Source organism: Marmota flaviventris, chromosome 13 (genome assembly GCF_047511675.1).
Source record: "Marmota flaviventris isolate mMarFla1 chromosome 13, mMarFla1.hap1, whole genome shotgun sequence".
In the NCBI taxonomy this organism is placed as follows: domain Eukaryota; kingdom Metazoa; phylum Chordata; class Mammalia; order Rodentia; family Sciuridae; genus Marmota; species Marmota flaviventris.
The window spans coordinates 71,765,061-71,779,777 of NC_092510.1; the positions used below are offsets into that span (position 1 = coordinate 71,765,061).

The 14,717-nt window shown below is 49.4% G+C and overlaps 1 protein-coding gene across 1 annotated transcript in view; it reads right to left on the reverse strand.

The window, feature by feature from the left end:
- Nucleotides 1–14,717, reverse strand: part of Gabbr2 (gamma-aminobutyric acid type B receptor subunit 2) — a 351,347-nt gene that overhangs the window by 231,615 nt on the left and 105,015 nt on the right. The window contains exon 2 of the mRNA XM_027931027.2: nucleotides 4,721–4,858. Coding sequence (XP_027786828.1) covers nucleotides 4,721–4,858 — 138 coding nt within the window. The remainder of the gene's footprint in view (nucleotides 1–4,720; nucleotides 4,859–14,717) is intronic.

Genomic DNA, 14,717 nt, shown 5'->3' on the forward strand with positions numbered 1-14,717 from the left:
CTGGCACCGAGGTGATGAGGGGGCCGAAGGGATCTGCTCAGAGTGGGGTCCCGGGACCTCCATTGTTCACACGGGCAGAACCCTAGTCCTCATAAGCCACTCATCTTATGCAGTTAGTGAGCCACCAAGAGACGGCTTGGCTGAAACCAAAATGCTCAGGGAGCTCATTATCATAGCCAGATGGCCTGTCCCATGGTGGGCGCCTCCAGTGGCAGGACTCACTGGTGGGGAGTGAAGGCCCTGCTTCCCTCTAACTTCCACCATGGCTCCCGCTTCTCCCCACCCACCTCACAGGGCACCAGCAAAATCTCTCAGCGGCAGCCATGTGGCTCTGCAGGCCAACACTTCTCCTCTCCAGTCTCAACACACTCAGATCTTCAACATCCACACCCCAACCCTCCCTGGGTCACCTCCCAGGGGGTCACTCCCTGTGTGAGGCTAGATCTGAGCCCCACACCCTGGGCAGACAAGAGAGGGTCAGACCCAGGACTCTGAAGGTGCCTGCATTTAGGTGTGAGAACTGAGGCTCCCAGGGGCTTGGTGACTCATGTCACAATGACAGTGTCATCCTCCCTGTTCAGCAACCACGGATCAAGAAGACCAGAGAAAGGCAAAAGTTAAATTTAACCAGTTCCAACACCAGGGTGAGTTTTTACCCTGTAGCTGCCAATTCCCATTTCTGTGGCACAGTTCCTATTCCTGTCCCACGAGCATTGTTCCTCCAAAGGGTGGTCAGAGCGTCTTTTCAATTATATAAGTCATACACACTTTCCCATTTGTGAAACGGTTTCGGAGCCCGGTTTTGAATAAGTTAAGGGATTCATCAAACTCCTCAAGTGGCTGCAGTCCCCACCCGCCAGCCCTCCACCATCTCTGGAAGCAAGGTGGCTTCCCAGATCGGGGGCACAGGCGGCTTGGGAGGTCCACAGAGTTTGGCTCAAAACATGTTTGGCTGTGTTCCCTGGGAGTGGGAGGGAGGCAGAAAGCCAGGCTCCCAGGGTACCCTGCCCCCATCAGGACCCACATCTTTGTTCCCCCGCCCCCCTTGCCTGGCTCCACAAGGCTGGGAGAAGCCTGCTCTTCCAGGTCGATCCCACAATTCTGCTCCCAGCTGCCCAGAGCACTCCAGTCTGTAGAGCACCGTCCATTTCCCAGGCTCCTGAGGCCCCTGCGCACACCCAGCCGGAGCCGTCATCTGGCCCAGTGTTGGTAGCAACACTAGTACGGCAGAGGATCAGGAGTGAGTCACGCTGGAGCCGGTCAGAAATGCACAGCGACTCTGTGCAGGTGGAGGTGGAGAATCTGCACGTGCTACACCCTGCACTGCCCCACAGTCAAGTCCACCCTGCGAGAGGCTCTGCCATGGAGGGCTTTAGGCTCCCAGCCTATTCTCCACCCTTAGGGGAAAGTGTCATTCCCTGTTGAGAATACATGGTATAGAAGAGGAAGGAATATTTATTTCAATTTGCGGGGCAGAGGATGAGAGGCACAAAAGGAAAGGGGGCAAGGGAAGCTGCCCAGGGTTTTGAAGAATGAGCAGGAGTTCAGCAAAACAGGGAAGGGACTCAGTGTCGAGTCCCCTTTCTGGGCTTCTTGAGCTCCTGTTTTCCTTTCAGACATTAGTCACTGTGTAGCCTGCCTCCAAGATAAGCCCCCATTGACCTTCACCTTCCTCTGCACTTTGGTACTTCTCTCTCATACTCTCAGCTAATTTGCATGATCAATAGAGTACAGCACAAATATAGGTATGCAACTTCCAGAGCCAGGTCCTGAGAGACTTTGCCAGCTCTGGCTTGGTCTTTTGGATGACTTCATTTGGCAGAACTGGGGGAATTCGGCTGCCATGACATGAGGATGCTCAAGCATCCCAGGGAGAGGCCCACAAGGAGAGGAACTGCCCTGGTGGCCATATAAGTGTGCCATCTGGGCAAAAGATCCTCCAGCCCCAGTTGAGCCTTCGGATGACACAGCCCCCAACCCTCTTCCGGCGGGGCCGCACACACCACAGGGCAGACCCAAGTCACTCTGTGGGTCTGAAGCCTGACATGCAGAAACAATGAAATAACAAATGATATTGCTGTTTGGAGCCACTAAGTTTTGGGGTGATTTGCTACCTGGTAATAAATAACAAGCACAGTCTGTCTCCTAACCCACTTCCCTCTTGTTTCAAGTCCTCTAGGGAAAGGCCTCGCTTACTCCTGCTGGGACCTGGTCACTTTGGCCAGTTTCCAACCTTCCCTTGTTCCTGCAGCTCCCCCAAGAATTCCGAGAGGCAGACAGCTCCAAGAGAGGCTGAGAAGCAGGAAGCTCCTTTGATTCCTCTTTGGGTTGGGGGTTTACTGAGGAGTTCGATCCCTCATGTCTAGAGAAAATGTCAATTTACAGATCCTTTTATCCCTGATCCTCTCATCCCTCCCTGCCTCTCTCCATTTAGTAAAGTCTGTGAAAAGGTATCTCAGACCTGGGCTCTGTCCTCAAAGATCTCACCACCCAGCCAGGGAGACGAGCATTTGTACACAAGCTCCCGCGTAGACAAAACCCTATGACAGGAACAAGAGAGGGACCTGGGGAACCAGGCTGTGCACATGCTCTGTTAGACATAAACAAGGGAGGAATACAAAGAATTTCTATGGGGCCCCACTTTAGTGGTCTCCTAGTGGCAATCAGGAAAGGCTTCCTGGGGGAGGCAGCATTTAAGCTGGATCTCAGAGCACAGATAGCACTTGCCACATTGGACAGAGGGAGAATGGGTTGTTTGGGGTGGTGGCAACAGTGTAAGAAAAGTGGAAATGCAAGAACAACCAGGAATGCTAAGTAACCACAGTATTCATGTTGGAGTAGCAGCAGATGGGCAGGGCTAACACCAATGAGAAGTTAACTGTAATTAGCGCCTACTGCATGCCAGGCACAGTCCTAGTTACTTTCCATCTTTTAATGCCTACAAGACCTCTGTGAAATCAGCCTGCTTTCTCCCTTGATTGCACAGCGGAGGGGACCAAGGCCCAGGGCCTGGACTGACCACCAGGACTGTGCTCCTTGATGTTCAGGAACAGAGACCCAAGCTCAGAGAAGGTAAGGGACTTATCCAAGACCTCACAGCAGTCTAGGGTACCTCCCAGGCTTGAAGTCAGGCTCCCACAGCACACAGAGCCATGCAGGCTCCCGGGTACTCCATCAGGTTTGCATCCGACACACCCTCTGCCGGCAGCCTCTCCTCCACGGCTCCAGCTGCCCTCCACCCTCTTTTCCTTCAGCAGCCAGTGCTGCGGCACCTGCCCTGGGAAGCTCCCTTGGTCCGGGATGGCCTGGCTCCTGTGCCTCTTCACCCATCGCACCACGCCCCAGGCCTCTCTGTTCCGTGGATGCACCAGGCTCTTCCCTCCGAGTCGCCTACTGAGCGCGCTGTTCTACCTGCGGGCAGGGAGTGCTCTTCTCCTGCTGGGCTGCTGCTCACCCTTCAGGTCTCAGCTCAAACGCCTCTTCTCTAAGAGGCCTTTCCTGGTCGCCCCAAGGCAGTGACTGGGTATCCCCCGTCCCCTGGTTTATTTCTATCATAGCCCAGTGTCCTTAACACAGTCTGAAGGGCCAGACTAGCTGGGGTTAAGTCCTTGGGTGAATTACTTAGCCTTTCTGTGCCTCAGTTTCCTTCTCTATCAAACTAAGGACGAAAAGGAAACCATCCAGCAGCTACAGGATTAAATGAGCTAATGTACATGAGGGCTCAGAACCGTGTCTGGCACATAGTAGGCCCTACAGATACGACCATTAGCTCTCAGTATTGGTACTTATTCATCTGCAGATTGCCCATCTTCCTCCTAGAATATGGCTCTGAAATGCTGGGGGCCGTGTCTGTCCTGTTCAGCACTATATCACCAGTACCCACCAGGATTCCAGGCATAAAGTGAGTCGCCCAAAATATTGGTTGGTTGGTTGGATGAATGGATGGACTGATGGACGGGTGATGGAGGCAAAGGGAGGGAGGCAGGGATGAAAGGATGATGGATGGGTGGTGGGTGGGTGGAGGGAGGGAGGGAGGGAGGGAGGAGGGATGGTTAGAGTAAATATGCGCCTGAGCCACGGCTCCTCCTGGTAGTCGCATCTTCCTACACTCTTCTTTCCTGTTCCAAATACCAGCTGACACTGGTGAGTCTCACAATGGACCATGCACTCACTAGTGAGCACTCGATAGTGTTTAAAACCCGCAGTGTACAGAGTGGATGACTGGCCAGGAGCCCAGGAAAGCCTTAATGGAGGAGAAAGGCAGTCTTAGAGGACAAAAGAATTTCAGTGGGGAGGGAGGTTGCGCAGGGAGTGGTTAAGGAGCATCTGGTTTAGGGAATAGCACCAACAGGGCTCTGCGGCCCGAAGGTCTGGGTTTCTATGTGAAAGGCGAGGGCCTTTGATGGCACAGCGGAGGGGACCAAGGTCCGTGGGGAGCGGCAGGAGAGCACGTTGGACAGCAGGTGGGCTAAGGAGCTGGTGGTGGTACTACCCAGGGTTTCCAACACAGGGTGGTGGCCTCAGGGCTGCCCTTTAAGGAGCCACTGTGGAGGCCATGCTTGGTCAGGCCAGAGGATTAGACCAGGAGAGAGGGCAGCAGGAAAGGGCCTGGGAGACCTAACAGGAGTGACTTGGGGACCACACCGAGCGAGAACCATCCCTGCAAAGGACTGGCAGCCACTAAGACAGATACCCCAACGGAAGCTGGCGGGGAGCTTACCTGCACCAGATTCCAGCCCTGGAGGGACTCGGCGATGATGGATGTGACAGACGGACAGACGCCTCCAAACACCATCAAATGATTTGGGCCGTATTTAATGGCGTCATAGAAGGCTTTCAATCCTTTGGCATTATCACACTGGAAAGCAACAGAGAAAGAGAGAGAGGCTCAAATTAGACACAGCTTTCCCCAGGGGCAGGAGCCCAACCGTGGAGTCACACAAGCCTTTCCTCATAGAAAATCTGCCAGCTTCAGTCCCCCCCCCCATGAAGGGCCACTCTCAGTCACCCCCGAGCCCACACCTGGGTGCAGGGAAGTGTGGTCTTGGCATCTCCTACCCTGGCTGCCCTCCCTAGAGCATCCTCCAAATCTAGGACTTTCCTTTCACTCTCCACCACCTCCACTCTCAGCACACCAAGGAAAGGATCTTCCAGAGTCTGGGATGCCTCACCCTGAGGTCTCTCTCCCCTTTCCATAACAGACACTTGCAAATATTGACGAGGATGTGGAGAGTCTGGAACCCACATGCACCATGAGCAGGAATAAGAGAGTTCTACAGGAAAAAAAAAACCCCAACGTGCTGGCCCTCAGAAAGTCAAAGCAGAATGAACACAGGATCCAGCAATTCCACTTCTCTTTCCAGTGGAAGGAACCCAAAGCAGGGGCCCAGGAGACATTTGTACACCCCCGTTCACAGCTGTACCAGTCACATCAGCCAAAAGTTGGAAACACCGCAAATATCCATCAACAGAAGAAAGGGTGAACAAACCGTGGTCTACACCCAGGATGGAACATCATTCACCAAGAAGGAAGGAAATTCTAAAATACGCTACAACACGGATGAGCCTGGGAGACACTGTGACACGAAATAAGACACACAAGAGGGCACATGCTGTAGGAGTCCTCTTATCTGAAGCACCTACAGGTGTCAAATTCAGAGAGACAGAATGGAGGTTCCTGGGGCTGGGGGAGGAGGGCCATGGGAGATAGTGTTTGATAGACTCGAGGTTTCAGTTTGGGATGATGGTGACATTCTGGAGATAGAGGGAGGCCACACTGCCCAACAGTGTGAATGCATTTAACACCCCTGAGCTGAGCTCTGCGCTTAAAGACAGCCATGTGGTGCATTTTACATGATGGATGTTTTGCCACCATAGTAAAAAATAAATGAGAAAAGAAGATGATGGGGCATCTGAAGGGGCAAATCCACAGGCAAATGCATGCCCAGAGTGGCGCCTCCGTGCTCAGCCCCAGGCTGGGTACTGCGGGAAAGGTGGACCCTGCCCCCGCCAAGGAGCGCACACACACAGGTATCAGAGAGGACAGCTGGCTGCAGAGCACAAGGGGCGGTCCAACGAGGAAATGGAGGGACCAGGAATGTCTGCCAGCGTCTGGAGTCAGTCATGGCTAACTTCCCACCTTCCCACTTCTACCGGGCTCATCCCAGCCGTGAGGTCAGCCCTCTCCTAGGCAGGGCGCTGGCTCCTAACTGGCCATCTAGCTTTCCCATGGGCCCTGTGGAGCCAATCCGCCACCCGGCAGTCTGCAGGCACTTGCTAAACATAACTTAGTTGTTCTCACTTTCCTGCTTTCTGTGCATTTAAAACTCAAATTCCTGGACAAGGGTCTAGCCCAGATGAAGAGTGCTTGCCTACCCTGTGCAAAGTCCCCCAGCACAGCAAACAGAAAAGAAGGAAAGAAATCACCCTCGAATTCCTATCAGAATGTAATTCTTGAAAGGTTAGGTTAAAAACAATGCTTGCCAGGCACTGTGGCGCATGCCTATAATCCCAGTGATGGGAGGCTGAGGCAGGAGGATCACAGGTTCGAGGTCAACCTCAGCAACTTAGTGAGGCCCTAAGTGACTTAAGGAGACCCTGTCTCAAAATAGAAAAGAAAGGGACTGGGATGTGGCTCAGTGGTTGAGCACCCCTGGTTTCAATCCCTAGTACAAAAATAAAACAGAACATAGTTCTCATGAAAATCCAGAGTGTGTGCATGAGACTGTTTTATTTAACTCATTAACAAGAGGATCTGTAAGAGGAAGTTGATTCGAAAGAGAATTTTAAAAAAAAGGATTTTCACAATAAAATAATAATAAGGAATAAGATTGCTAAATTAAATATAAAAACAATTAATGTCCTACAAGGAAATAAAACTCTAACCATTAGGGACAGAGAAGAAAATCACTGCAAACCAGCACCTCTTATCAGTTGTAGAGAATTATAGGTCCTGGGCCTTAATCTACCAGGCCGAGTCTCACTCCTCCAGTCAGATGACCCACAGGCAGGGCAGGAAGAACACGCTCCAGGTGTCAGGCTAAATGGTCACATCTTTGCAATATTCTCAAGTTGTCTTAACATTCCTTGTCCTAAGAGAAGTCACAGGAGGCCAGCCCCTGCCTCCCACGCTGGCCCGGTTCTCTCTCCTCTCCTCCTCGCTCAACAAGTCAGGTGTCACCTGGCTCCTTTTTATGCCTTGAAATCAAAGGCCATTTCCTGCCTGCCTCTGGGCCGTGGCGCCTACCGCTTTCTTTGGCAGGAACACTCTTTCCTTGCTTCTCCTCACTCAGGCCTCCCTACCCAATAGGGCTCCCGCCGAGTCTGTCTCCAACACTGGCCTTATTTAATGTCCCAGCTTCATTCCTAAAATGATCTGCAGTCATCTTGTCTATTTTGTGGTCCCCTGCACGCTGGATGATTTCCTTAACTAGAATGTAGGTCCCTGCAGCGCGAGCCACCCGCCCCCCCCCCCCCCCCCCCGCCCCGTGCCATCTCCCTCGAGCTCAGCTTCCCAGGATTCAGGAGCTACCTGTTGGAGCCCCAACTGCTCCCTCATCTCTCTTAATTGTTTTTTTCTGCTTATTGTAAATACATTTCTTCTTTTTTTAATTTTTTTGAAAATTTGTTCTAATTAGTTACACATGACAGCAGAATGCATTTTGACACACTGTACACAAAATGGCGCACAACCTCTCATTCCTCTGGCTGTAATGGTGCAGAGTCACTCCAGTCATATAATCATACCTGTATATAGGGTAATAATGTCTGCTTCATTCCACCTCTGCACCTCCTCCCCTCCCCTCACTGCTTTCTGCCCAATCCCAAGTTCCTCCATTCTTCCCTACATGGCTGGTGGCACTGCCAATTGGTGCAACCTCTCTGGAAAGCAGTATGGAGAGTCCTCAGAAAACTTGGAATGGAACCACCATTTGACCCAGCTATCCCACTCCTTGGTTTATACCCAAAGGACTTAAAATCAGCATAGTACAGTGACACAGCCACATCAATGCTCATAGCAGCTCAATTCACAATAGCTGAACTATGGAACCAACCCAGAAGCCCTTCAAGAGATGAATGGATAAAGAAATTGGGGTACATATACTACTCAGCCTTAAAGAAGAATGAAATTTTGGCATTTGCAGGTAAATGGATGGAGCTGGAAAATATCATGCTAAGCAAAATAAGCCAATCCAAAAAACCAAAGGCTGAATGTTTTCTCTCCTTTTTTTGTCTTCTCGTCCATTCTGAGTCTTCTTCTTCCTTTCTGCGTATCCCCACCCTCCCCTTGTGACTACAATCTGGGGTCAGAGCAAGCTGGTGTTGGTTTGCATTCAAACCTACCCCAGGTTGCCCCAACAGAGATGCTCACCAGGACACAGAAATGAGTCCACCACCATTCCTGGCCTCAGACAGCTCCCTGTCTGCGGGAGCCACACCCTGAGATGGGACACAGGTGGCCACATCACATGACGGACAGCACGCAGAGGCAGATGCAGGCCATGGCTCACCATGAGGGCCAGCCCCGGAGAACTCTGGGAGGGGCACTCTGGGAAGGGAGTCATGGGTGGAGGGGTGGCACTGAACAGAGGCAAGGAGGTGGGACAGGAATGGCCCTGCTGCCCTCAGCAGTGGGTGGACATGGACAGGTGGCCATGGGAAGTGTAGGCAGGGTTCTGGACACAGGCTGGGGAGGTGGGATTGCATCCTATAGACCATTGGGGGAAATTTCCATTTTTAAGAATTCCTCTAATTTTAAAATTGGTTATTGTTTTTCTTTTGCTAATAAAGAAAGAGGAAGATAAAAGAAAGGAAGGAAAGAATGGAGGGAGGGAAGGCTGTTTCCACTGCAGGAATAGATACAATACAGCGGTTCATGTTTTAATTGTTTCTACCATGATTTACTGAATCATTTGTAGCTTTAATATCTTTCTGTAATAATTTTTGGCTTGTTTTCTGATCTAATGACAATCATGAGGACAGCACCACAAGATTTATAATCAAATCCTGCATTGAAATCCTATTAAGAACATTGAACTCATTAAGACGTGTTTGCTCAGCAAACACTTCCCGGATCTCCAGCCTGTCCGAGGTCCTGTGTTAGTAAGGGTGTCCTGGCTTCTCGCAAACACCCTGGGCTATGTCAACTCAAAACTCTCAAGATATCTGGCAACCAGTACTGGAGCTGCAAGAAGCTTTCCATACTCACCCGACTATCTATGGTGGGCAGTTTCAGCCCCCGTGACCATTGCTCTCTGGCGGGACTCCCATAAATGCTGTGTTTCCACAAAAGGGATTTTGCAAGTATGATGAAGGTTATTCATCAGCTGGCCTCAAATTATTATCCAGATGGGCCCAGTGCTGTTGCACAGACCCTCAAAACCAGAGTGCTTTGGCTGGTAACGGAGGGGAAATCAGAGAGTCAAAGCCAACATGGGTTTGAGGAGCCAGTGTCGGTTTGAAGATGAAGAGTGCCAAGGAAAAGAAGACCTCAGACCTACACCTCCAAGGAACTGAGTTCTTCCAATACCATGAATGAGCATGGAGGGAAGTTTTTCCCAGCTGAGACTCCAGGTCAGAACCCCGCCCAGCTGACACCTTGAATTTGGCCTCATGAAGCCCTATGCAAAGAACCCAAGAATCACACTGTGAACAATCTTCTGGCAGGAAACTGTGAGACAATAAATGGTGTGGTTTAAACTATCAAGTTTATCACAGTGACAGCAGCAATAGAAAACCAATGTCCTCAGATAAAATGAGAAAAGTAAGAACAAAGTAGTGAGATTTCTTTACACTTAAATTTATTCCTTTAGCCTTAATTTCTAGATAAGGCCCTTTGTAGTTGATATGGTGTTAGAGTGTTTTTCTGTTATAAAGTGATAGATAGGAGGAGGGGTTTTGTTTTTAATATGCTGACATAACAAAGTTTTGCACCCAACTTAGCTAAATTTCTATTCCAGGGCTCCCCTTCCTTGGTGTGCAAATCCACACATGTCAGCAGTGCTAATCTAGCCCATGCCCTCACTTTCAGATTCAGAGTAAGGACCAGAGAGAAAGGATCCGTCCCCCATCTTGCCAGGATTAGGAGACGATTTTCTGGATTCACAGTTTAGAGTTTTCTAATAATCTAGAAGCTCGATGGGCAAAGAGGAACATTTAGAAAGAGCCATTGCCCCCAGAATACTGCTGGAAGCCCAGATGACCTATAGGTACTCACGCTTCCCCACTGATTAACAAACTGCAAGTGACAGGGACAGACCTGTCCCCTCTCAGGCTGTCCTTCCTCACCCTTGTTCCTGACACTGCATCTTCTCACCTGACCTGAGTATTGTCACAAATAGATGGACTTCCCAGCTGAATCTGTGGAGCTGGATCAACCTGGAGGTTTCAAACTCAGCCCAGCAGGGCCTGGGGACAGCGGCAGGAGCACTACCCTCCGCGGTAGCCAGCCCTGCCTCTGATCCGGTTCAGACACAGCATCAGGGTCCACAGAATTCTGAATCTGAAAAGCAGGTTTCTTTGCTAGTAGCAAACAATGTGTGAAGCCTGTGCAGGAATGACCCCAGAGGTCCTTGTCAAGTCTGACTTTGGTTTCCGGCCTCGGGAAGGGCAGCGAGTGTCTCATGGATAAGGTGGTTGGGCACAGACGCCACGGCTACCCACTGGCAGTGAGTTCACAGCCCATCAATTTGCCTGATGATCAGTTCATCAAAACACGGGGGAATTTCTCCAGGCGTCGGTTTCCTGGGGATGCTGCGCAGACGGTCCGCCAGGCGCGTTTCACAGCACCCGTCCTTCAGTTCGGGTGAAAGTCAACTTCAAGTGCGTTTCGCATCTGCCTCCTTCCCAAGTGCTGCTTGGAGATGTTTCCCTAAATGACTGTTTATGATGGTCCCTTCTGGTGGCCCCGCTGCTGCATAAGCCAGAGAAACACTGGAAGCTCTTTGGTACCCCACTGAAGGTGTCTGTCGGCTTTTAGAGAGCCACTCACTGGGCGCGACAACCTTTCTGGGAGTTGTTTATGGCAAGCTGTCCTTCAGCCAACAGGCTTTGGATGAGCTGCTCTCAGAGCCCCTAGACGGGGGCTCTGCATCCTGGAAGAAAGATGGTCTTCATCACTGTCTTCTACTCTCCTGCTCCCCAAATCCCCCTTAGAAACTTCTCCCCATGCTCCTGCAGAGGGTGAGCCGCCTGGATGGCCCAGTCACCACCTGAGCAGCACAGAGGGGACAAGGTTCTGTCACCCATTCAACTCATCATTAGGACCAGCCTCCCATCTGCAGCCCAGCCCCTTGGAGCCCCATTCTGGCCCTTAGCAACTGTCACCTCCCACGCTCCATCTTGGCTCCTGGTGCCTTCCACTCCCTGCTTCTTTGACTCCACATCCAGGGCAGCTCCCAGTTGCTCCCTCCAAATTCCACTATTTCATGACCGATGGCTTCTCCTTTCCTATAAGGACCTGCGGCGGACAAATCATCGCCGGCACATATGGGCTCTTAAAATTCAGCACTTAGAAAACGGGAACAGATCCAAGGGCCATGAAAATCAATTTTTTTTTAATGAAAAAAGTGAGACTCCAGAATGAAATCCATTTTCATTTAAATCTCATTTTTAAAGAATTAAAATACTTTTTTTTGACTGAGAAATTTCAAAGAAAATGTTGCTGAGAGTTTAAATGTAAAAGTGCCAAGAAAATGCCAGAGTTAATAGCAACCCATTTGAAACTGAAAATTGCTCACTCCAGAATATCAGAATGGAAGAATTTGAAAGCTCAGGCGTCCAATCTGTCCCCTGCCTCCCCCACAGAGGAGCCTGGGCCTCTGCTCCAATCCCTCTCATGAACCTCAATCCCTTACCAGCAAAAGGCTCTGTCCCTGGCCAGCTCTGCTTCTTAGGAAGTTCTTCCTTATGTTGGCCTAGAACATCCTTTCTTTTGCATTTCCGGTTTCCAAGTTCTCATGCTAGGGCAGGGCTGAGCAAATATCTCTCATAAAGGACACATAGTGAATATCTTAGGCTTCCCGGGCCCTATGGTCTCCATGGCAACTGTTTGACCCTGCTGCTGTTACATGCAAGCAGCCACAGACCAGAGGCAACTAAGTGAGCAGGGCCTCATTCCAGTACAATTTTATTTAAAAAGCAGGCAGCAGAAGGCTTTGGCCCCTGCTCCCTAGTTTGCTGTCCCCTGCTCTGTGACCTCATTGAACAAGAACAGTCCTCCACCCCACGAGAGACCTTCAGACACCCAAACAGCCAATCTGACTCCACAAGATGTCCTCAGTCTCAGTGCCCTCTGCTCTTCTAACCAACCCAGGTCGAGACAGCTTCATAATCCCTTATGGGATTCCCTGGGAAGGCTTTGGGGAACCAATGTTTTTGGGGTGTAGCACCTAGCATGGTCTCCCAAATACCTCCATCTGCTCTGCACAGAAAATAAAGCTAGCTAACACATACCGTGCCCTCACGATGTGTTAGGTACAGTGTTAAGCACTTCATCTCTCACAATATTATGAAAAGGTCAGTACTATTATTATTTCTGTGTTCTAGATAAAGAGGCTCACTAAGTTAAATAACTTGCTCAAGGTCACATAAATGGTAAAGATTCAATTCTAGGCACTGTAACTTTAGAATGCAGTTTTATTTTAAGTAAGCATTCAGAACTGGGCACAGTGGTGCATGCCTATAGTCCCAGCTGAGGCTGAGGAGGAAGGATCCCTTGAGCCCTAAAGTTCAAGACCAGCCTGGGCAACACTGTGAGACCCCATCTCAAAAAATGAATCCATTCTTATCAAATAGCTCACTCAGAGACAGGATTTCACCCTATACGTATACCTTATATATGATATGAAAAATAGCAATAGATACCTGCAATACATCCAATGCCTGCTCTCGTTGAAGCCCCCAGGTGCCCACCTGCACATACCCTGCCCTCACCCTATGGGGCGGAGTCTGAACTTTGCATTGATCCATCCTCGCTTTTCTTTAGAGTTTTGAATGTGTAGGTTTCTAAACACTGCCATTTCATTTGACCTGTTTTTAACACATAAGTGAAATCATGCTGTGTGTTCCACTGACAGTTACTCTGTGGCTCTTTGTCACGTTTGACAGATTCCGTGGCTGAGCACAGCTGCAGTCCCTTCACCTTCGCAGGCAGTAACATGCCACGGTGACGGCACCACGGTTCAATTGTGTGTTCCCCTGTCGATGGACACTTAGGTTGCTTCCAGGGTTCTGTTTGGTTGTGGTGAGCAAGATGGCTGAACATTTCTGTGCATGTCTCCTGGCAAACCCAGGCAGAGTTTCTCTAGGGGGTAAACCTGGAAGCGGAATTGTTGAATCATACAGTTTGCCACATTTTCTCAAAGTGATCCATTTACACTCCCACCAGCAATGTTTGAGAGATCTCACGGCTCCACATCCTTGCCAACTTTAATTTTTGCCAGTCTTGTGGGTATTTGATATTTCATTTCAATTTGTGGGTTCCTGATCACTAAAGAGGGTAAGCCATCTTTTCATAGGTTTCTGGGTTGTTTGTGCCTCCTCTCTTGAATGGGTGACTTTGCCCATTCTTCTCTTGGGTTGTTCATCATTTCCTTATTGATTTGTTCAGAGCGCTTCTAGAGCTCTGAAGGACCCTGAACTCAATGAAATGGTCACCTCCTGCATTCTGGGTATTGACTTCTGTTGATGTGGCCTCAGACTGCAGCTCTTGTGCTCAGCACACAGTGCACACTGTCAGTGGCAACTACAAACTCAGCGTGCATCATCTTGGTCACCAAACACCTATGAGTATTTCACGGTCGCGGAAGGAGAGAGAAACTAATTGACAAAATCTAGGCAACCGAAAGATGAATCAAAACAAAGATCTCAGGAATGGAGGGCTTGTGGTGAAGAACAATGATGGTAAAAGCCAGCTCCACTCAACGTGGAGATAATGAGGAACATCAGCTCCAGGAGACGACGGAGGAGGGAGAAGGAATTGGAAGAGGCTAATTTCCTCTCCTGTCATGGAAGGGCTTTAATCGATACCATCTAAAATTGAACACCGGAGTTTAAAAGCCAGGATTCTAACCTCACTGCTTTCCATAATCTTTTATTACCCTTAGAGAGATATTTTGAAAACAACTAGGGTTCTGTAGTGAAGGCAAAACTGTTTAACGTTGAACAATTCCTTCTGCTTTCCTTGTCCCTATTTTCTTGGGTTAGGTGCAGATAAATACCATTTAACATCAGATTTAAATAGGATTAATAATGACCTCGCATTCTAAAAGTCTTTCTTTCCATCTCTCTATTTATAACATGTAGACACAACAGCAGTCAGGTCATGTTGAAGCCCGTGGGATTTTTGAGTGATTTTCTTTGTCTCTCTTCTTAGTACTTTTTGTTTTACTTGAATTCAAAAACACACAGAGGACTTTTATAAAGATGGTCACTTTTAAACTGGAAGGGCTTTCCACGCTTTGGATGCTTTCTCCACCTCTTAGATCTCCTTCTTCCTGTTTGGTGGTTGACTTCCTGAACCCAAGAACGGGACTACAGATTGATTATTGCTAAATGATGTTAAAAATTAGCCAGGGCTACGGACAACTGGATTAAACACACAATATTGTTGGGCCACTACAATTAATTCAATCAAACCTTTTATGATCATCTACCAAGTACTAGAAGTTACCCCAGAAACAGTGAGTCCATGCAAAACATGGACTAAACATTCCCTG